The sequence below is a fragment of the Rhipicephalus microplus genome, chromosome 5, assembly GCF_043290135.1.
Source record: "Rhipicephalus microplus isolate Deutch F79 chromosome 5, USDA_Rmic, whole genome shotgun sequence".
Classification (NCBI taxonomy): domain Eukaryota; kingdom Metazoa; phylum Arthropoda; class Arachnida; order Ixodida; family Ixodidae; genus Rhipicephalus; species Rhipicephalus microplus.
Window position 1 is genome coordinate 58,365,744 of NC_134704.1, and position 24,263 is coordinate 58,390,006.

Below are 24,263 nucleotides of genomic sequence, written 5' to 3' on the forward strand. Positions count from 1 at the left end.
GTATGTATGTATGTATGTAGTAGTACGTAGCCACCGGTGGCACATACCTGCTCTAGAGGGGGTACATGACGGATGGATGGACAAACAGACGGACGGACGCATGGGCGAATGCACAGATGGTCGTGCGGACGGACGGAAGCAAAAACGGACAGACGGGCGCTTCGCCCCACTCATCATCATTCACTCCGTGAATATGCTGTGATTATTTTATCTATTAAATAGTGCCTTCCACAAGACCCATGTACAAGTTGGGGAAAGTCGTTTCTCCAACCGTCGCACTAATAAAAGAAGGCTTTTTAGATTGCTAAAGTTGTCTTTCATGACTCTTATTTTCAATTACGGGCTGGAAAAACTTTACTAGCGGTAAAAATGATCTCTGAAATTTCCTTGCCTTAACTGTGACAAACAATAGTACATTAGCTGGCAATTACAGATTTCACTGTTGAGATCTCACAATTTTTTGTGAATTTTTTTAGGAAAGGTTGCAAGGAGGGGGGGGGGGGGGCTCACTGATATCAGCCTATAATATCCTTGAATGAACTGCCAATAAACAACTACTAATCATTCCTAAAAGGGCACTTTCAGAATTCATGTTGTTCTGATACGGAAGCTCCATAATGGTCTCACCCATTGCCTTCCATTTTTTACTTTTTCCTTACAAGGCTCGGTGGACCGTTGCATCAACATGTTATTTCAGAAGTGCAACTTATCAATGCCAATCCACCTTGTTGCTACATTTGTTTGCGAAGTAGACCCTGTTTGGGACATTGCCTTATGTACAGGGACATGTCAAGGGATTGGCAAAACAGGCACACGTCCCTGCCCAAAAATTTCTGTCGGCTAGAGAATACTGAGCATAACATGGCATTTGACAACATCCTCCCTGCCCAGCCTTCATTTTGAGTAAGGGAGGGCTTCCCCCTTTCCCTCAAAGAAACATTCTGTGCCATTGTGCATGTGTGTTACCGAACACTATAACTGTTAGCAAGTGCCATGTAGACAGGTCCACTGTTAAAGGTAACACCTACAAGAGCAGCATGTTCAGATCTAGCTATCCTATGGAAGCATAGTGGCTTAGATATGCATAAGACTACTTGTAGTTGATAGTTCTGACATCTCTTGACAGACCGCTGACATGTACTGAAATTGTTTACTTATCTTGTTCTTAGACAGCCAGGAACGTTGATGGTGTGCATTCGAGTGTTCCCTTTAACAGTGGACCGTACTGTACATGAAAACGTATCTTGATGTAATACATGAGCTTTTCACACTCTACACACAAAATATAAGTCTCGTACGCTTGTGCTGATTATTATTACAGTACTATAATAGTTATCCATCTTGTGTCCCTTTCCTTGCTACTATAACGCTGCATGCCCCCTACTTACAAGTCATTAACAGTGCCTGTGCGATCACTATGCAGCAGCATTCATGATAGTGAATTTCTGAGTGCAGAATTTTCAAATAACAAAATGCGATTAAGCTAAATACTTATTGTTATTATTGTGCCACATAAATGCTTACTGACGCCTTACACCTTGCAACTACATTTAGAGCGGGCACAATCGCCAGTTCCACGAAATTTAATGGAATTTCATACATCTCTACCTTGGTACACCGTTGTACTTCTTTGTACATTGATTGCATTTAGACATTGCATCTTGGTCAAAAGATTGTCTACGCTCATTTGCTACACAATCTTTGGTGACTTCAATTGACTTCCTTTATGTCTCACCTCTGTTGAGATGGTTGTTAATGTACATTGTCAGCTGACACTGTGTGTGTAACCAACAGTTTTCTTTTATTACTCCACCTAGCTCTACCATGTCACTTCAAAATACGTACACTTGATATTGAGAGGACTAGTGAATAAGTGCCTTTACTGCTGTGCAGTTTACACGCTGCCACATCAGGTGATACAAAAGCATTGTATCCTGATGCCATTACTGTTTTGATGAGTTGCATTATCTTACCTACGTCCATGTGAAACGTATTCGGGCAGTTCATAATCATCAAATCACAACGACAGTGTGCTCAGTTAAACGTAGCTGATAAGAGTATGACTTCAATAGCAAAGTGACATGAATTATTCGGACAATTTCTTTTAATCACTTAGGAGCCCACTTCATCTGGCAGCCGCAAGGGGTCACGTGACTATTGTGCAGCTTCTGCTGCGTGCTCAGGCCCGGGTCGATGCCCTGGACTCGGAGGGGAAGACTCCGTTGATGAAGGTGCTGTACTGTGCTATGGTTGAGTGCCTTGCTCTTCTTGTTATCGTATCTTGTTCAGGCTACTACACAATTCTTGGTTCTTTGCTGTACTAGGCAACCAGTGCTTAAATTTAAATGAATTTAATAACCAATTAGCCCAACAACTAGTTTTATTAAACAAACCATCAATTGAAAGACTCAGCCAGTTTATATTGATAAATTACTGCTTGAGAACACATTCTTGGATTTCGCACCTATGTCCCAGCATCTGAATGCAGGTGCGACTTCAAGGATTTGTTTCATTTCGTAATTTGGCAACATTGGCCAAAGAAACATTTCTTAACTTTGCCACATTAAGTCTGTGGCTTTTAACCCTTTTAGACGCTACATACACACTTGTGTACACCACTCGTTTTCATTATTTGCATCAAGTAAAGGCTAAGAAAGAGCAAGATATATCGTACATTAGATGAATCGAACCTCCTGCATGATTCATTTGTCTTCATTTACCCTCATTTTGCGTTGTACTGACACATATGATCACTTTTCTGAAGGCACTACCGCGTTCGACGAGTCGTGCGCCGTGCCGCTTCCTGCAAGCATTGTGAAGAGCAGAAATTTTCTTTGCTCCCGCTTGACATAACCAAAAATAAATTTGCACTATATTTCTAGCCTGAGATGAGATTCTATTTATGCCAAAAGTAAGTATCAATAACTTCAGGATAAAGAGATATTTAATTACAACTTAATTAAAATGAGTTACTATGGCACACACAGATTTAACAAATATTTCGCTGTTTTTGTTACAATAGAATATTGAGTGCCTTGAAGTAACTTTATAATGATATGACACATTTACAGACAGTTCTTAATAGTTGGCATCTGAAAGGGTCAACATGACGTAAGTTACGTTTAGTGATTAGGGATGGAGTGAATGCTGTCGAAATACATGACCTTGTGATGGGTTTGTTCTTGAAGTTCGAGACGGCATTGTCATTCGCATTTTCTTTTTCACAAGCTCAGAACTCTTGAATGACCACGCTGGTGCTCGCCTTGTTTTCTGTTTTTTTTCTTCCAGGCCGTGGAGGGCCATCACCTGGAAACCGCTCGGTGTCTGCTGGAGCAGAGGGCTAACCCGGATGTTCCTGACCAAAACCTGGACACGGCACTTCACTTGGCCCTTTCGACGGGACAGGCCGACATGGCAGCGCTGCTTGTGCAGTTTGACGCCGATGTCTCAGCAAGAAACAAGGTGCGAGACTGTTTATGTTTAAGTATATCCTCTTGATTGGCCACTTGCTATGACAATAAATGTAGCTATTCAGTGCGATTTTTCTGCATGTGGCTGCCATAATTGTGCGCTTGCTTATGAAACTGTGGATTAGATTTTAGGCAGTCCTGTTGACATGCTGATAGAATGCATGCGTAAAACAGTTATGTGCTTTATTTAAACTCTGCTTCAAGTCCTATAGAATACTGAGTGGTTAAAGTTAGCTTGAAGCCCTTCACTACAGCATCCCCCCATAGTCCGCCACATAATTTTGAGGCCAATTCCTGTGTTTTATTAACTTGTTCAAGCTTCTATGCTTTCTCGGTATACTAAAGGGGAACAATGAATCAACATAGAGGGATAAATTACACTCTGAGAACACCAATAGCATTAATTTAACTATCATGTGCTTATTAATTATAGAGCAAAAAATTAAGGTCATATTTTCATTTAACAAATATTATGGACCATCTTCCCAAAGGGAACCCTCATAGAATGCGAAGCAGCAGCTGTGCGCATGACGTTGACCTGGTTGAAACGGGCGTTGACGCAAGTGCTGGAAGAACGGTTTAAGGCGAAACTCGGTGTAGCCTTTACTCGAGTACATGTTTTGCAAAGACACAGGAGGCGGGTCGGGTCTTGTGTAAGTTTCATGGCAGATAAACGAGCCGAAAGAGTGTTTCCGCTAGATGTGCACTCGAACGTCGCGAGAGGGTGAAGCGAGAGAGATGACACACAGCGAGCGGCGACAGGCTAAGGAGAGAGTGAGTGTGAGGAAAGGCGTGACCTACTTGGCGCTGCCCCAACAGCTGCGGCCAGGGGAGGGCGGTGCGGACGAAGGGACAGCGATACACAGGCTAGTCAAAGAGCTGCTTCGCATCTAAAATATTGCGCCAAAATCTCCATGCGCGACGTCCCGAACTTTTCAGTCACGGCATTTGGTGCGGAAATTTCAAAGTGGCAAGGCCACCCTTATTTTCTTTCTGAGAATTTTTTCCCTGGGCAAGCGTCTTCTCGTGGTGAGATTGGTGTTTTCGAAATTGTAAATTTGTAATTTACAAGATGCATGAAGCATCTATTTATTCGTTGGTGTCCCTTTAGCAATGCTGCTTTCTGGGTTTGACATGTGGTAGTCGTTGCGAGATATGTGACTAGTGTATTCTGTTATGGTTCTCAAACACATAGGTTGAACTCCCAGCTACGCTGGCTGCGTTGCAATAGGGCCTAGCTATTGTGTTTCTCTTCACGTTAAGAATAACAAGGCTATTGAAATAGGCGAAAGAATCCAACAATGGCTTCCCTCTCTTAAACCATGTTGCAGTTTGAATTGGAACCCCACGATTTCGTTTTCAAAGGGGGTACTGTTAAGTCGCTTTTCATTGTGTAGCAACAGTTGCAATCACTGGTTGCGATTCAGTTTCTACTGTGCATCTTCTCATGCTCATTTTGCAGGAAGGAATGTCGCCCTTGTACTTAGCAGCTGTGCAGCAGTACCTAGATGTGGCTCGCCTTCTTTTAGACCGTGGTGCCCAGGCCAATGCTGGGGACAACAAAAAAAAGTAAGCATCTTTGTGCAGCATTTTCGATCAAGGGCTGCTCACTTGTGCACACTCTATCAGAACTTTGCGGAGTGCCAAACTTTATGAGAAAGCAATATTCTTGCCTTTTCTGGGGACATAGCGTCCACTTAAATGCTCCAGCCTGTAGTATTTGCTGCGACCTATACACTAGCCCTAGATTAATCATGCACTAGCAGAGTAGAAACTCCGAATTGCAGTGGAAGCCTCTTCCCATTAACTTTTGCTGCCGGTTGCGTGACAGCTTTCGTGATGTCAAGAAGCCCAAATATTTGTGATCAGCATGGTGTTCTGCCTGGGCTGATTATTTGAAATCTCGGGGTACATTGCATTGTCTGTGAAGGCATCTTTTTTTGTTGTTTTTTTTTTAATTCATTTGTGTTGCAAAAGTAAAAAAAGAAAAGTACAAATACAAGGTTGTCCAAGGTTTAACTACTTCAAAAGGTATGCCGATCTGGGCTGTTCGCTCCTCACAGCTGCACATTAAAACAATAAATGGTACTTGAGTATCCTCAGTGCCAAAAAGAAGAACCTAAAGACCACAGTTTCGTTAATAAAGATTGTGGCTTTCTTCTTTATCTTTCTTTAAAGGCCGGTAGGTCTTATAGAGGAAGGTATCGAGCAGTTTTCGCAGGTCTCTGTCCATTCCCTCAGGTGTGTGCACACCTGGTGGCTGGGTAAAAAAAAAAACTCGTGCTAATGTGTTGGTGTTACCCAAACGAGGGAGGCCAAGGGACACCGAGAGGATGCTTGTGTTTTTGTTTCGTCATTGCCACGTATGCATGGGCCCTACCAACAGAAACCGTGTCAACGTCTCGTGCTGTAGTGATTCATGTGGTGTACTTCAAAGTACACCACATGAATTAACTTGCCCAAAGCACCGTTTCTCTATACTTCAAGGTATCTCTCAAAGTGACTACGTTCTTGTATTGTACTTTTACATGGTTCTTTCAAGCCAAACCATAATACCTTAAGCAGCTCCCATGAGTAGGCCGCACTATATGACTAGCCCCCAGTAGAGCATTTCTCTTCAATTTTCTCTCACTGACTGATGCCATGCGTTATTTTTCGCCTTCAGAAGTCCATTGATGGTCGCCTCAGAAGCCGGATCTGTTGCCCTGGTTCAGCTGCTTCTTAGTCGAGGGGCCAATGCAAATGCCGTTGACTGTGAAGGTCACACAGCACTCGACCTTGCCAGGAGAGCTGGCCACGAGGAATGCTCCAAGGTTCTCGCCACAAAAACTAGTAGCGCCCACGGTGGTGAGCATTTCTTATTCTATTGTTCAAATGGCACCCGGCCTGTAGTGTGTAACGTTAAGTTGAATCACACATGCCTCCCTTGTCTGCAATTTTCATGTACCACAGAAGATACCTAGATAGATGTGCTCTTGTTGCTTTTACCAGGTGAAGCTGAAAGCGCTGACATTGAGTCATGGAAGTCGTCAAGTGACTCTGAAGCCAGCAGGAAAGGCAAGGTAATGAAGGGTGTTTCTTGAAGGCAACGCTTAAAATGTTCGTGGCATCTGCCAATTTATCAGCTGTCATCAGCCATTGTTACTTGAGCTTTGCAGCCGCTGAACGAATTGTGAACTTTGTGGTGGTTAATTGCTTGAAAAGCAATGCCGCAGATCAAATGTGCTGCTAGTGTGCATCATTTGTTTTCTTTGTTTATTTATTTATCTATTTATTTATTTATTTATTTATTTGTGAAGCTTCAGCTAGCACACAGATATTGGGAGCTGCGAATAGGGTGACCACCCCAACTGCAAACTCTAGCCTTATTCTACTGAGGTGATTAAACATGCACCAACTAGCGCAACAAAAAGTTATACTTGAATGGAACACATGTTTTGTAAACACTCCCTGTAGCAAAAATACAGAAACAAAACAAAAAGAACACAGGAAATGACACCTTGGTGCATAGTCAATGAACATTATTTTACTACATTGAGAGAAAAAATAGTTATCTCTATAAGGGTGCCGCCATAAAACGTTGCGACATTGTGAGCTTTTCCTTGAGAGTAAGTATATTTACCCGTACAGTGCTCAAACTTGACGAATCACGCAATAAATAAATCGCTGCATATCCATGGAGTGAATGATAATGAGTGTTCATTAATGTGTCTATCTGTTTGTGCGTCCGGACAGAGAGAGGCACATATGGATGAAAGCACGAACGGATGGACAAATGCACAGACGGACGGACAGACAGGCAGAAGCACAGATGGACACTTCACCCCACTCATCATCATTCACTCTGTAGATATGCTGTGAAAAACACTAATTCCATCTAGTTACATTATTCCCAAGGACATATACACACAAGGCCATCTAGTGAGCAACTGATAAACTAGAGGTGGCTACATACTACTACTACGAATATTGAGGAGGGAACGACCCACGGCCTGAGGAGCTTCGCCCCTAAAAGCATAGTTAATCCTTCCGGGGTCAAGGATGTAGATATACCTATGTGTCCAAGAAACACCTTGACGTACACGTACGTCAATGCCTGCATGTTTAAAAAATGTGCCTTTTTAGATTATTTTTCATGCTTGGCACGTGCCGACACAATACTGGAATATGTGGTATTTGTTTTCTTGTACTGACGCCTCTTAGTTTTTTATTATTCTTTATTATTTTTTTATTGTTTGTTAATGCAGCATGCCGTCTGTTGCTCGTACATACGATTGCAAAAAGGTGAATGGTTCTTACTTTCTCGTTAATGGCCAACTAAGCGTGATCACATCTGTTTCAGCTCAGGCGCCAACTTCCGCAAATAATGCCGCTATGGTAGTGTTTTCTGTTTTGGGGGCTTTTGTTTTCTGTCCAACTTGGCTATAAGATGAGGGATTATTATAGGTTTCTCACTTTTATACTTCCTGGACACTCATACCGCCATTCAGTTAGCCGCATTGTGCTTACGAAGTGGAAGTGTGCAATGGTCGCTCTGCTACGAGTGAATGGAGCGGTGATTCTTTCAAATCATCGCTCGACTGCCGAATCAGAATCTGATTTGTCGGATGTCAACCCATCAGACAAGTTACTTATCAATTCCGACTCGGTTGTTCATGAAGAAGCAACATCTCAAAAGCGCCTACGGGCAGACGGTGCTGAAGGGATCAAAGTTGACTTTTCTCTCTCGGTGTTTCTATTCGACGCCATTCGGTGCACTTATTTTTGTATGTCAATGAACGATGTTTATTAGAAGGCATCATTTTTTAGTGGATATACAATATTTTTAGAGAATTTGTTTTGTTGCTACTCATGAATGAACCGTGTGTAGTTAACAACGCAAAGGAATATTTAATTGCCTTATGATCACCCTAAAGAAAGCTACAATTTTTTTTAATAGATTTGTCTGAAGTTTTGATGTTACGAATAAAAAAAAACAACTCTGGGTGGTGCACCTGGAAAAAAAAAATGCCACCCTCAAAGGGTTAAGTACAGAAATCACTGTGTGCCATTTTAAATGAAACTTGTACTTTTGTATGGTTCTGTGTTATTTGAGAGATCAAGTTACTCGTGCTCCCTCTGGCGAGATTTTGTGAAGGCCTGCAACTCGTTTCTTTCTCTATTTTGTTGTTAGCCACTTGGATACAAAGCTCTTGATAGTTGTGCCTGATAGCAGATTGAATTTCTCATTTCCCTTTTTTTTTTCAGAGGCTACCATACAGCATTGTCATTCCTTCGCCCTCACACCTGTCGCCGCAGCATTCAATTATCAGTGAGCAAATCTTTTCTTCTTTGTTTATGCACACTTTATGTTTCCTTCATATACTAAGATGCATTGAATAGGAAAGCTTAGTTCGCCTGATAGTGTACTGGAAATGCAATGGTTGAGCAGCACTGCTCCATCGGCAACAAGTACTTGACAGCAGCAATTCTTTGTAAGATGCTGCACTGACTGAAAAGTTTTCCTTTAACGTTGTCTCTTTGCACTTTACAGGCCACTCACCGAGCCCCAACCATCTCGGCATCAAAGAGCACCCCAAGCCTTACGTCTCTTCAGTTGTAATCAATTCCAGCACGCCACAGAAACCAGCAGCCAATGGTGAGCCGGCAGGGATCCAAGTCGGCGCTACGAAGAATCACAGCTCTGAAAAGGATGGAGAAAAGAACGGGAACATTATTACGATACCCATGAAGGAGACAACACCAAAGAAGGTGCCGGCCAAGCCCCACTTTGAAGAGAGCGACATTCCCAGCTGGATGGAGGAAGACGTCTCCTTCGACGATTCTGAGGGGGACGCCAAGGCCACGTCGTTGTACGCTCCCCCGTCAGCTTCGCAGCAGAAACGCAACTCTAAGCCAGAGCCAGAACTGCACAAGTCCGTGGAAGTACTGCTCGCGTACGATGGTCAGCAGCTGACAAAAAATGCAGGGATGGAGCCCGACGAAACACTCGTCAAGGAACTGCTGGAACAGGTGACAGAGCCTTCAAAAGCGCCGGCTGCCGACAAGTTGTCTGCGCCCTCTGACAGCGATTGGGACTCGACGGAGGAAATTGAAGACCTCCCGCCAAACAAGGTTATTGATTTAGCATGAACATTATTCAAAATGTTTCCTTTGCGAGACCATTGCTCATCGATTTCACTGCGTGAGTAGAGAGCAGCATGAGACACCTGTTGTAGAAAATTAGTCCCCTCTCCTTTGTACATAAACCTGGCACAGTCATTTGTGCATGCTTTGCAACCTCTATATAGCAAACTTGGATATAATGAAATATGTGTTATAATGAAGTAATTTACAAATAGTCTTACAATTGAATCAGTGTTACGAGTATACCTATATAACAAGTTTTTGACTATAACGAACATAATTTGCTGTGAGATGCAACTTTGTTATAATGAAGCTTGAGTGTAATTGTTTATAAACTCGTGGGAGGTCCATGTCTGTGCAAGGTCTACACCCATCTTGGCAGCCCTAAATTTTAAAAAAATTCAGCCATGATAAAAAGGAAGAAATAGAGAAACTGCAACCAACGAATTTCATGTAATGCTCACCAGCCTCAATCCATTGAAATGCTTTGCAGATAATTGTGCACGCAGCATGTTTTGGCAAGTTGTGTCAACTATTTATGAAGACAGGGCAAAATATTTAAAGGTTTAAATCGATTTAATCTTCTACTTTGTAGATGTGTCTTCATTTAGCTTAATTTTACAACATCATCATGTTGCTGTAAGTGCTACCTTGTTGGATGAGTCATTCAGCGTGCCACCCTCTATGATGCTCGTCAATAGTGTAATTTTTTTTGCCTTGAATTGAACGTGTCATTTTTGAATCGGACATGTAATAGTGTAGTTTTTATTGCCTTCAATAAAATTTCACTCAATGTCTAGCATGAGATTCGATTCTATTATATAAAAAAAAGAGCATGAATGCTTTCATAATAAATAGATAATCACAAATCAATTGAAAATAATTGCTAAAAGATGCAAAAAATATAGCAATTTTATTTTTGCTGCTAATGATTATTGAGTACCTTGGAATAGCATTTTTTTTTAATTTGACATTGACAGATCTCTATGAACACCCCTGAAAGCTTTAATGTAACAATAATTCCTATGCCATGGATAGCACTGAAGATCCTTAAAGCGAGAATGTGTTTGTCATGAATGTAAACAGCGATGGTAGCGATAATAAGAGGAGTCAATAGTGCAGCCTGCATGAATGAAGTGAAAGAATTAATAAGTTCATTGGGGAAAAGGGTAGATTTCACTTGTTATGGTGTGTGACTACGGGAGGTTATGGCAGGTTGTGATGCATTTCATATTCAATATCCAACATTTAGACCAAATGGTTCAGTGCCCTGTAATAATAATACCACTTTTAGGATTGAGGCGGGAAAGAATGTGGTCTGTACTGTACCCTGTTGTGAGCACCTTGATAATAATTTTGTGTCTATCCCAACAGCAAACGTGGCTGTTGAATGAGGGACCATGGTCATTGATAAAGAAAAGAAGGGAACCCTTAAGGGCTCATTTTTATTTGTTAATTCTCATTCATGTTCATTTATGGTGTATTTACATGTTTGTGCTCTTGTAGATGTAACTGAAGAATTTAAACGCGGAAAGAAGTGGTGATGAAAAAATTAAAGTACCATTAAGAGTTGAATGCATAGCAATATCCTGTTCCTAGTGCGTAATTCAAACACTTAGTGCATCATTCTTTTCGAACATGCTTTGCCCCACTACGCGGCAATAAGGGAATAAGCGCTGTAGCGTAGGTGCCTTTCGTAGTAGGTGACCTGCTTTAAACCACGAAGCCATTATGATAATCACATATTTTTGCTATGCAGCCACTACGTGGTTTTAAGAGAATAGCCGCAGTAACATGTGTGCCTTTTGTAGTGGGTGATCAGCTTTAACTTATGAAGTCATTATGGTGATTACATGTTCTAACACACGATAGCAATTTATGCTTGTACTATGCATTTTTAATGTATAATTTTGTGTTGTATTGTGATGCATTTATACAGGATGCATGTGTTTGTAAAGCATGAAAGTTGCTTTCACTACATTTCCCAGCAGAGGAAGGTATTTTCACTGTGTCCACAAGCAGATGTGTGGATGGATGTGTGGTAGAACCCCCTCACGCCGCACCAACGACCCGGGTTCGATGTTCACTTGGACCCAGAATATTGAATTAGTTTAATTGGACCTTCAATTTTTCGGTCACGCACAAGATTATGATTTTTCTCCCACATTCAACGACCCCAACGCCAGAATTTCTGTGAAATGAGCTCTTTAACGCTATCGTGTTAAAAATGACATTTGCATTTTTCTCATCAGGTGATGGAAGGTACATTGGGACGTCTAGACACACTCCAAGGAACAGACGAAATTTGGGAAAAGAACCCAAGCGTCCCTGTAAATGCAGATGAGACTCGGAAGGCGAGCTTTCCAAGTGGCTCCCCTCCAACAGCAGCTCCACGCAAGTCGTCCAGTAGCCCTCAGCGCAAGCAGTCGACCGAGCAGCACCAACCACGTGCAGACGGTGGGTAGAGCAACATACCATTATTGCAGTAGTTTTGTGCAAAGCTGAAAAGAGCTAGATGCGTATACATTAAAATCTTGTTTAGCAAACCTCAGATTAACTTTTTTGAAGATCTTCTTCCAAATGTCTGTTGGTTTAATGTAAAAATATTTCACTACTGCAAATTTTAATATATTGAATGTTTCAGAATAATGTATTGAATTTTATCCCCCCTGTATCTCCACAACACTTCAGTATAACGAATAGTGTTTAATAAAATTAGTCACGGCTGTGTAAATAATGCCCAGCTTCGTACCTGTCACTATCATCATCATCATCATCATCAAAACGCCTGTGTATTTGATGTCGATGCTTTGCAGTGCGTAAGAACTATGCACACGCTTAAGAGTTCGTCGTTCAGCAGTCAAGGTGCCCACATCTGAATAGATCGCGCTCTTTCTCAAATAAATGGGCATTGGTTTTGTAATATTTCGTGTTTGTTTTTTTTGAACTTATTGGAGCATAATGCAGTCGGGTGATTCTACGAGAGATTGGCAGGGGTCCGAAAGTTGATATTTTAGATTTTTTTGAGTATTTTATATTTTGTATGCAAAGCACCCAGTAGTCCAAGAGTGAACTTCATTTTTTTTATTAACTGCATAATTTAGAAGGAAAAATTATCAAACCTATTTTGTACAGAGGGACCTATTTCATGCCATGTCATTCTCAAAAGGTAACGGCAACATAAAAATAAGCATTAATGTAATAGAGGCCATCTTTTTTATATTAAATGTCTGCATAATTAGGAGTGCATCAGCGTTTTTCAAAGCCTGTGGGCTGAATCAAACTGTTTTTGAAAATTCTTTGAAGAGGCAAGAATTTTTTGAAGTTGCTATATTTGAGATTTTTCTTTCCCCTGAGGTGAACCAGCTAGTGTTTCATAACTTGGTGTCCTATTACAGCTTAATGTTCACTATGCTGTCTGTCAATAATGTTGCTGCACCTCCAATACATAATTATAGATGACCTCAAACTTTCAATTTTGGCGACAGTTAAGCATTATGAAAAATGAATATCTAAAGGAACCCATCCTTTTATTCTTGTTAAAACCACAGAAAAACCCCCTTGCAGATCACAGAAAAAGAATATTAAAAAACATGTATTGTTTTATTGGGAGTGACAATATTACGTGTACAAGTTCTAGCTTTTTGAGGATGCACTTAGGTGATAAAAACATAAGGAATCGGGCCAAAAAAGGCATCTCTCATAATCATATGGTGGTTTCGGGACGTTAAACCTTGCATATCGATTGGGCCAAAAAAAAAGTGGGCCTGATCTTCTGAGTCATTTGAGCGGGACCACATATACAGAGCAGAAGCAATTTTGGTAAATGGGAATGATTGTTTTAAGCATGCCCTTCCAAAAAACCTTAATTTGCCCTTTTGAAATGAGGCTTGAAACTCCCAGTTTATTGGCACCTCGGTTACTGATGCTGTCGCATGAGGCAGCTATGACAGTAATCTGTTTTTAACGCTTTGGTAAAATGGAACAGGCTTACGGAAAAGACAACGGACGTCTAACAAATGTTGAAATTTAGTAACGCTGCTGCCACCACCTTGTCTAGAACACGGTTTGGCGTTTTCTTCCGCCAGTCGCCTGCTCAACAATGTAATGCAAGCCCCCTTTTGGAGGCATTGTTTGATATCATAGAGTTTCATCTATAGAAAACACCAAAGAATCTAATTTTAATGGAACATACCGAAATTAGTCGAATCTAACGTGCACCTTTTTTCCGGTTAAGGGAGTTCATAAATCGCAGGTGCGCTAGAATCGAGTATGAAAAAAAATGAATACGGTCATTCTATTGCCATCGGCATTCCAAAATGGTCGCCACCTACGTGCGTCGGCATGGCGCGTCGGCCATTTCTGCCTATGTGTTTCCCATGTGCGGCACTTCGTACGTGTGCTGAGGAGTTCGTCATCTTGGTGTGCATTAGCATCGACGGCATGGAAGGGCCGACTCCAAAAACTTGACGGGTGCACCACTATGCCGCTTTTAAAAGAAAAGTCATCGCGTGTGCTGAAACGGACGTAACTCGGGCTGCATCGCGGTCATTCGGAGTTCCCGAAACGTGCGTGTGGGACTGGCGGAAACAAAAGCAGAATATTGTCGACAGCAAAGATTCACGCAAAGGCTTCAGTGGACCACAGCAGGGTTGGTTTCCTAAAATAGAAGAGCTGCTCGGCGAGTATATGATTGAGCAGTGAACGGCACAGCGGCCCGTGACGACAGAACTGCTCCAAGTGCAGGCTATGCAGTTAGCCTTAGAAAAAGTGCTATAGCGGAGCCAGTTTAAAGCGAGCAGGTGCTGGCTAACTAACTTTATGAAGAGGAAAGACTTTTCCCTCTGAAGGCGAACGAGCATATGCCAAAAGTTGCCGGAGGAGTACGAAGAAAAGCTTCAGTTTTCAGAGGTTCGTCCTAAACTTGCGGCACAACAACGGCTTCCTGCTTGGGCAAATCGGGAATGCCGATCAGATGCCTCTTTACTTCGACATGCCTGGCACCACAACCGTCAAGAAGAAGGGGGTGAAGCAAGTTCGCGTGCTGGCATCGGGCCACGGTAAAACTAGAGTGACGACAATGCTCCATTGCACGTCAGATAGGCACAAGCTTCTCCCATACCTCATATTTAAACGGAAGACGCTCCCGAAAGGAGTCTTTTTCCCGAGTGGTGTGATCATGTGGGCCATCGAGAAAAATGGGTGTGCGTTGCAATCGATGTCTTACTCTTTTTTTTTTTTTTTGGTCGTGGAAACCGGGTGCACGTTAGAATCGAGGGTGCGGTAGAATCGAGTAAATACGGTAGTTTTGTTAAGCCTAGCAAAGCACGAAATCTCACTCTGCCACCTAAGAGCGGCAAGCTAGGGTGCGATTAAGATGGCATCTGAAATGGTGGCGCAGATGGTCATATGGCTGAAGAATATCAAAATTCTCTATGCAAATGCAAGATGACCTAGAAACCATGCATTATTTTAAGATAGGTTTATTTCATATTTTTGCTACGTGTTTCAGTTCCATGTTTTCGGTACGTTTGGTTACGCTTATATAAGGATGCAAATCGTGGTTGTTGATTTGTCAGTGTGAAACACTGCTGTAAGCTATCTGGAAGAAATGCAGCGTTTTGAGAACACCGTGGCTTTTGTTCAACGCATTCCTTAGCTTAAGAAGGAAGAGGAGAAGAGACCCACTCCAAATGTTTATGTTCTATCTTCTGAGGTCCAGTGCTGGTGTAGGAGCATTTTAATTTATTGTTTTGTCTTCAAATATGTACAGATCGCTTGAGAGTGTGTCACTGTCTATTAGATTTCTGGCAATAAAGCTGAGTGAAGCGCACCAGAAATGCGCCTTTACAGAAATGTATTCCTCAAAGTGCCACAACTGCTTTTCTTCTGTAAATATGGCCCCGTTCAAATTACCCAGAAGCTCAGGCCCACTTTTGTTAATTTGATTCCTCGTGTGTTCATCGCCCAAGTGCATCCTCGAAAAGATGGGATTTGTACCCGTAATATGGTCATATCACCACATGGCATCACCATCATGATATCATGTGGTGATATCATCGGTGACACCATCACTTGTTGCATAGCAATGTCATCATGACACCATCATTTGGTCACATGAGTTTCCATTGGATGGTAACTTTGTCGGATGGACACCCACTTTTTTCGGTGATGCAGCAACATTTGGCAATCATTTTGGAGATTCGTCTGCGAATTCGTCTGTTCCATTCACAAACTTTGCTTAGGTTTCATCTGAACTACACTTAAATCTCGTTGTAACAAAGTTGCATCTTGCAAGAAAATAAGTTTGTTATATGTGAAAATTCATTGTAAAGGTTAAGGTTATTTCTAACAGTGTATCTATTGCAAGACTACTTTTCAGTTACTTCGTTATGACCGATATTTAGTTAAATCCATGTTGGTTGTATTGAGGTTTGAGTGTATCTTGTGTGCCATTTACTTCAGCTCTTCTAAAGTACCGTTAAAAGCACATTTTTAATACCACATTTTTAACGTCTGCATTAGAAAAAGTGCTTAAAGGAACTTAGAAAATGAGCTCTGCATCAGTAAGAATGTTGAAATGGCTGATGTTTCTTAGCATTGTGGTATTTGTTGGTGTCTTATTCTATCCATATAATGATTGATATGTGGGGTTTAACATCCCAAAACCACCATATGATTATGAGAGACGCCGTAGTGGAGGGCTCCGGAAATTTCGACCACCTGGTGTTCTTTAACATGCGCCCAAATCTGTGCACACGGGCCTACAGCATTTCCGCCTCCATCGTAAATGCAGCCGCCGCAGCCGGGATCCTATCCATATATGTTTCAGTCATCGTTACATCTCTTTAAGCAGCTCTGTACTAAATGAGCTTGATGGTGACACAAGTTGGTTGAATAGATGAGGTTGAGATAAAGTCATAGGCCAGAGCCTGCGATGGTAGATAAAGTTAACTAGGCTTTTTTTTTTTTTTTTTTTTTTTTTACAAAGGGGCCTTTGTCTTTCCTAAATAGGCTGACAGCGATGTCACTTAGAGCGGACTCTTGCTTTCGCAGATGTCAGTACGCCACAGAGGCCTCCCCGGTTAAGTAAAAACCGGCTCCGCAGTTCTTGGAGTTCGTCATCATCTTCAGCGCCACCATCAAGGGCCAGTCCACTGGTCATTGGGGGTTCCAGGCGGCCAAGCCTTCTAAGGGACAGTAATGGTCGGCCTGACAGCGTGTCACCGAGACCCCCCGACGATCCGGGTGGCAACTACGGAGGCTCACATGTTGTTCGCAAGAGATCGAACGCCTCAAGCCGGTCGACGAAAAGCTCTATCGCAGACAGGCAGGAAGTGACGACAAGGTACGTGTGCCTTCTGTGGTAGCAAAGCCATTTGTTACGGCATCCAGCTGCTGAGTCGTGCATTGTCGAACCTCTATCATGCTGAATATGTGCCTAATAGAACAGTGCATCTACATCTTGACATGTGCATATCTTAGGCTTGTGCTAACAGTGAATATTATGTTTGTAGCAAATAGTGATCTTCATCAAATAATTTCTAATCGAATTTGAATAGTGTATATGACATATAAAAAAATGGGCATATTTATGATGACCTAACATGTACAGTATTTAAAAAAAAAGAAAAAAAAGCCCCTATGCAAATGTCTTTTTTTTTTTTCATTCAAAGAAAGTTGAAACAAGTTTGAGTAGTAGCAGAATTTGACTTTCAGTGGATGCAAGGTATAACCTGTCAAATACGTAACATATTAAATATATAAGCAGGCATAACAAGCTTTTAAGTTTTGAAAAATGATGAACCGATTTGAGGGTAATATGTTCATTTAAATGGGCCCTGCAACACTTTTTCAACTAGCCATGAAACGGATTCACTAAAAAAGCTTATTGCCTCACGAATTCACTGCCACAAAAATGTTTAGAATTTGTCCTGTACAAGTGGAATTGCGAAGATTTGTCACATGCTGTCATTGCATTCTCCCTTGCAACCAGCTTGCTTCGCTTGTCTGCAATATTCTCACAAAATTTTAACTTCTCAGGCAGCTGGTTATGTATGTTCTCTTCACTCGAGGATGTTGCCAGCAACTTTATGCTTGCTGTTGTAGTCAGCATTGCGTTGATTCACATGTTTACTTACACAAAGCACTGTCTTTCGATTCTTGACAGGCACGTTGTGGAACTGACGGCACTGCCCACATCCGACATAGGAGACCTGGTCTCAACACTGCAGAGGGAGGTCAGCTCAACACGGTAAGCCGTTCTGAATAAAGTGCGCAGACGGCCCCCGCCCTTAGTGGCCAACCTCCTTACGAGTTTCATTATTCTCGTAAGAGCTGTACTAACCATGCGTGGTCTAAATGCATGTGCTGTGTTGCATGCCATTGCAGCTTCGCTTCAAGGTTGTTTGGGTAGACTTACTAATTACAATGGTACTATGTTCTTGGCGAGAAAATTGCAAAATTTGAGAACTTTTGGTCACTTTGGCAACACCTTTTTTTTTATTCCAGTCTTCGTAACATTGCTGATGTATGTAGCCATTTGGTTGCGATGGCAAGATTTCATAAGAATCTTTGGATGAGTTCAAAGCCTCAATCCAATTTATCATGAGGCAGATAATATTGTGTGCAACACCAGTGGTTCTGTTTTTTAAATATGTATTGGGCAGAGCTTTAGCAATACATCAAAAATACTTGTTTAGCAGTATGTGCTCTAGAAATACTATACCAGTCTTGACGCAGCACTTGTTTTGTCAAGACACAAAAGCTGAGCAGATCTGTGTGACTGTTCTCAGCGAAAGTGTGTACATTATCTTACAAGAAGTGTTGTGCCTGGGTAGATGTAAAAATGTTACTTTGCCAAGATGAGTGTGCTGTAAGCCTTGATAGTTTTCATTTTAATTGATAGTTGTATATTAGCCATCTCTGTAAAGCACGGAGTGCTCAGAGCGCCCTTCCCTCTTTTATCTCCGGTGGCCAACAGGGCTGAGCTGGACGAAGAAATTCAACATCGAAAGGAGGCAGATTTGTTTGCCAGAGAGCTACAGCTGCAGCTCGCTAAGAGGGAGCAAGCCATATTAAGGTGGGGCAATACTGCAGTTGAGAAGATCTGAGCACTTATTTATAACTTTGCCACACACTTGTGAGGTCTCGTATTTCTGTGACTGCTTTTAAAGTGTTTTTAATGTAAGAGTGCTCGTAGAAAACAAGAAACAGCATGACCTGCATGACAACAGAGCAAGGACGGCTAAGTGCCGTCCATCTCTGTCCTGTTGTCATGTGGTTAACGCTGTTTCTCGTTCCTATGCATCTATACTGACTGGCTTAAATAAGCAGTCTAATGAAAAATAGCAGTAGTATATGTGCTGTGCAGAAATTTCCGCCTGAAGAAAGTCATCTTTCAGATCAATGACATAAGCAAACGCAGACATCAGTTTCACTGTTACTTGGTGCAGGATAGACATTCTAAGGTTAGCAGACACCAAAAAAATCAAAATAAAAGCAACTCTATTTGCTTGTTTCATGTGCTCTAAGCTTTCTGCAACAAATGGCACAGCCTTCGGATCTTGCCACATAGACGTGCCAAAGGCCGTGTTAGCAGTGCCAGCCATTCAGAGGACAATATCAGCACATTTGCAATCGTGAATGTCTTGTGGCGCTATTCTGAAGGTGAATTTAATTGTGAAATCAGTATGCTTGTTTAGAGTCGGAAATGTGGAAATTTTCGCACATTGCTGCTCTGCTTTTCTAACATTTGCACATTGCTTGCATGATAGTGTAGAACTTTACAAGGCACTTAGGGCTTGTAACACTCTCAGCCTGTCTCAATGCTGCTCATTTGGAGGTAGACAGCTGTCAGACTACCTTGCGTTCACTGCGGGGTTCACTGCATGGCTTTTTAGGCAAAAAGGAATCAAGCAAGTCGAAACTACCTCATGAGCAAACATGCATGTTGTGGCGCATATCATCACAGTGATGCCACTGTACTGTCAGTTCATTTTTGTTTGTACCGTTGAACCCTTTTATAAAAGAGACCCTGATGTAAAAGACAATTTGGTATGAGACACCAGTACGCCTACATCAAGATAAAGGTTGATTGAAAATGAGTACCGTATTTACGCGCATAATTTGCACCCACACATAATTTGCGCACCCCTAACATTTTGCCAGCTTTACGAAATAAAAAATATTTACTTCCATATTTCGCGCTCCCCAACCCGCCCGAGCCAGCTCGCTGGCGCGTGCACCTTTAGACTGTTTGATGCTTCGGCTGGGTGCGCGCCTCGCCGAGCAGACGAGCACAGTCAAACAGCACAGGGTCCCTAGAAAAGGGACTAGGGTCCCTAGAATACCGCACTCGAACACGAACCTGTTGATGGGTCGCCAGAACTGTTCGAGCGTTTGCCTCCCCCATCCCCAATTTCTACCACCGCGATAATAACGAGAATGCACGCGGTCACGTCACGGCACGGACGACTTTCTGCATCGGAGGCGTTTGAGGGCCTGGTGATCCAACTGTTCCCCTCGTTCTCCGCGTCCGTGCTGCAAAGCACGCTTGGTCAATTTCAGAAGTTTAAGTTTGGCCATCTGGCCGACGTGTTTTGATGGTTTCCTTGCAATGTGCTGCAGTAATTATATATATGGCAAAATGGAAGCTCGTTGTTGTGAATTTTGCCAAAGAAAATGGGAAACACACTGCCACAAAGTACAGTACTTCAAGGGGGGGACGTACTTCAACATGACGATTGGCACTGTCATACACGAGGAAGCATGTTTCCTGCCATTGAAGGAGGTCTTTTCAATCGAGTGCAGATGCTTAGTTCTTCTGGTATCACCGTGTCAGTCTGACCTAGTTTCTCCCAGCATTGTCGAAAGAGGTTTAAGAAAATACAATGTTTCCCAACCAGACTTCACGATCATCGATTCCCGCGAAACCGCTAGTGACCAGATCTGACTGGGTAAAGTACGTGCTAATTCTTTGAAAAGGAGCAAGTACACTTCGTTTGAACTCTAGTTTATTTCTTCTTTTATAAATTTTTCTTCTTCTTTTATATATTGCATGCGTTAAGACTATAGCACAATATTTCGTATGTGCTGGCAAAATCCCCACATAATTTGTGCACGCCCTTCTCGGTGCCCCAAAATCGGGAAAAAAAGTGCACAAATTATGCGAGTAATTACGGTACTTGGTATGCTGCCTATGTGAGACACATTATGTATAGGACTGGAGCTGCTTCGTAGTGCATGTATTTTATAAAGGGTTTGAACTGCATTACACATTTTTTCTGGCTTTCATGCTAGCTAAGGAAATGTTTGATTTGCGATGCGGTCAGCATTCTCTCTTTGGTACCTTTGTTATCATATTGGCTTCAGTTTTTTCATGCTGAAAAATATTGTCCCCACTTGAAGTCATTGCTAGGAAGCCTATGACTTAAACATTCGTGGTTTCATCAGGTGCATTACTGTTTTCCAATATCGTAATTTCTTTACTACTGCATCTAATTGCAATCTTGTTTGAAAAATAATAATTGACACCATAGTAGAAGAAACCCAAATAAGGCCTTTGTGCGGTTTCATTCCCAGGAAAAATAAGTTTCACGCAAGAGGAAACAGTCTTGCCTTATTGCTCGTATGCTTGGCTGCCACAATTCGCAATCTCGCAGTGTTACTTTCAGTCTGACTCTGTTAAGAGTTTTTTCGCTTTCAACAGAGATCATGAAACAAAGGATGCCATTGACAGCAAGCTAGCTGATCTGGAGCAGGAACTGAAAAGTGCGAAAGTGCTCATCAAAGATGTGAGTAAAAGTGCAGGAACACTTGCCTGCCACACTTTTCACCATCTCTCCTTATATGCACGGATTGTGCAGCAGCCTTACTAGTAGAGATGTTACTTCTGTTGCCCCCAACAGAAGTAATTGAGTCTTGAAATCGATAGACAACCTTCAGTTCAGGCAAAAACTATTTAAAAGTAATAAATTTAATGCATATTTCACCAACTGCCGGGTCCAGTGGCCACCTCTTGAACTAGAGAAGGTGACGTCTGGTGGCGTCGCATATGCCCGAAACGGCCAGGCCAACAACGCGAGCGACAGCTCACGTCTCTCGACCTGCTTAGTTCTCCCTACAGTTCCCAGAACTACTACGAACGGCACCGGTAGTAAACAGTGCTCCCAGCTGTGGTAAGCGCCAGTGCTTTTGCGCAAGGGGGAGAGTGGTATAATAGGAGAGGTGGAGAAAAGGAAGGGACAGAAACACTGGGGCCCTGCTTGCGCCTCGGCAATTGTGACGGCACGCTTTGCGCTCACATGCAGCTGCCGCGTGCTGACAGTCCATCAAAAATAGAGCAAACTGTTCAAAAATACGTGAAATGAACTGTGTTTATTGGAACAGTTGCATCTTCCGAGTAGAATTTTGATGTTTTTATTAGTTTTCTAATCTTTCTTCAGTATCCCTGTAAAGAAGTGCCATGTTTGATTTGTGACGTCGGACCCTTTCAATAAAGATGAAGGAAAACTTATATTACTGATGCTTACTTTCATATTGCTATTAGCGTTTTAGAGCTATGTTACTGTACATGTTGAGCTGCGCCAATTTTGTGTCACGTTTGTCAGTTGGGAATGTACATGTCAAGCACATCATTGGTTTGTGCATTCTCCTTCCTTTCTTCTGCCGTGGCAGCTTCACCACGAGATTGAGTTCCTTCAGAAACAGTTGAACTCGTACAAGGAATCGGCCGACTTGTACAAAGATGCGAGTGAGAAGCAAGAGGCATTGTTTAAGGTAAGCCTTCATGAAGAGGGGCATATGGTTTTCTCTCTTTTTGTGTTGTCTTTTTTTGTGCATGTGTTTGTCTGCAAATGGGTTTTATGTCGTTGCTGAATGAAGGTAATGCAAGTTTTTTCGCAGTGTGATGGGTCTTGGGTCCAAGCATGAGATCCCAAGCACGACGAGTTTCTTCTTTCGTTTTCTCTCTCTTCTGGACAATTTCTTTTTCAACATTCACCAACAACCTTTTTCAACAGGTAGCTGAGCTGTTTATGGAAAAAAGCAGTCTCTTCATATCGGGATGCACGTATCCACAAACAGTGAACGTACAACTTTCCGTCTTAGACCTAAGGGTGCTGAGAGGAACGAGTCTGCTAGTCCCAACTTTGTGACGTCTGCTAACTTTATGTGCTTTGTTTGCATGTGATGTTCTCTGCATTGAACGAGAGGCATGTTTGTGGCATGTTTACCTAATTTAGTATGTGGCATGTGCAGCTGATTACTATGCATTTCTTGGAGTAACAGGTTCTGGACACGTAGAAATTCATTCTTAGTTTTACATTTCGTCGAGCAGCGTCATTTGGAGATAACGCCTTGTTTGTGCGATTCTAGAACAACTTTAAAGAATTATGCCACTGTTAAAACAGGCGTTTTTTTGCATTGCAAAGTGGTTTGTTGTAAAGAGGTGAACGTAGGCAGGCAGTGTGGTAGACTGTGTCATGAACGTTGAATGTTTGCAGGAAATTGTCAGCGAGAAGGAGAAACAGTGGGCTGAAGAACGTGAGAAGCTTCTGCTAAAAATCAACGAAAAAGATGTTCATTTATTGACTGCGCAAACAAGTACTGAGGTGTGTGCTCCAAGCATTGGTAAAATTTATAAACCTTGTATCCTCGTACGGTAGCACATTATTGTTTTTAAAAGCAACATTATTTATGGACCCCTACTGGACTCCCATGCAGTACTATATTTTCAGAGTGTATCGTACGCCACATGCTCAAATGCCTTTGTATGCATTTTTGTTGTGGTAGTCTCTTTACAAGTGTGATTGCTTGTTCATTAACCTTGCATAACTGTGGCTTTGTGCTAATAGCATGCATGTATGTAGTGTTCTGAATTGATCGCATGTGTAAATATCTGCAGGTGTGCCTTGTTCGTATCTCCCACACTTTTCAGACTACCGTTTTTCGAAGGCAAAGGTATCTATAAGGCATATTTGCTGATTAAATGTCAATCGATGTATACTGATAATGGTATACCTACTTCTCGTGAGGCTCATCCTGAAACTCTATTTTGTGGCTGCGACAAGCCTTACCTGCATCAGAGTGCACGTGCATTTTTTCTCTCCCCAATGGGGTAGAAACAAAAGTGGCACAGAACGACATAAGCAAGCTACAAATTGGGTGCCATTGCCTCTTGTGCCTGGTCAAACCCAGATGATCACTCGTTAGTTGTTATAGATAGACGCTCCTCAATTCAACGGTTTCAGATACCGCCGCGTGCCCACGCCTGTGCTCGCAATCACATTGAAAGTAAGCTGTGTATTAAAAAAGAAAAAGAAAAGAAGAAATGTTCAAGGTCGTGACGCACGTGGGATGTAGCTTCTTTCCCCCGTGCCATCCCTTTTTGCTTAGCTTACAGCACGTTTGTTGGGATGAGAGAATAGAGAAAGCACTTGCAGCACGCGACAAACCTCTACATCATCGCTTGTACTTAAGGTGTTCTAAAAACGTTTGTGGTGGTTGATTCTTACGGCAATAAACTCCCTTAGTGAAGCCATTCAATGGTTACTTCAAAAAGTGTTGCAAGGCCCCCTTAATTAAAGAGAATGATAAAGGAGAATTTTTTTGTAAATGTGCAGCCGGTGCCTAGTGTACAAAAGAAATGAAAAAAAAAAGTTTGCA

The 24,263-nt window shown here is 42.1% G+C and overlaps 1 protein-coding gene across 6 annotated transcripts in view; it reads left to right on the plus strand.

The window, feature by feature from the left end:
* Positions 1-24,263, plus strand: part of LOC119174500 (uncharacterized) — a 44,041-nt gene that overhangs the window by 2,458 nt on the left and 17,320 nt on the right. For 4 of the 6 annotated variants that reach the window (XM_037425431.2, XM_037425430.2, XM_075895534.1 and 1 more), the window contains exons 2-15: positions 2,117-2,231; positions 3,289-3,462; positions 4,933-5,039; positions 6,136-6,317; positions 6,462-6,532; positions 8,718-8,781; positions 9,004-9,584; positions 11,849-12,053; positions 16,653-16,944; positions 17,767-17,850; positions 18,580-18,678; positions 21,307-21,391; positions 22,275-22,376; positions 23,102-23,209. In XM_037425431.2, the coding sequence (XP_037281328.2) occupies positions 2,117-2,231; positions 3,289-3,462; positions 4,933-5,039; positions 6,136-6,317; positions 6,462-6,532; positions 8,718-8,781; positions 9,004-9,584; positions 11,849-12,053; positions 16,653-16,944; positions 17,767-17,850; positions 18,580-18,678; positions 21,307-21,391; positions 22,275-22,376; positions 23,102-23,209 (2,269 nt within the window). The remainder of the gene's footprint in view (positions 1-2,116; positions 2,232-3,288; positions 3,463-4,932; positions 5,040-6,135; positions 6,318-6,461; positions 6,533-8,717; positions 8,782-9,003; positions 9,585-11,848; positions 12,054-16,652; positions 16,945-17,766; positions 17,851-18,579; positions 18,679-21,306; positions 21,392-22,274; positions 22,377-23,101; positions 23,210-24,263) is intronic. The other 2 variants (XM_037425433.2, XM_037425432.2) reach the window with 2 other exon arrangements.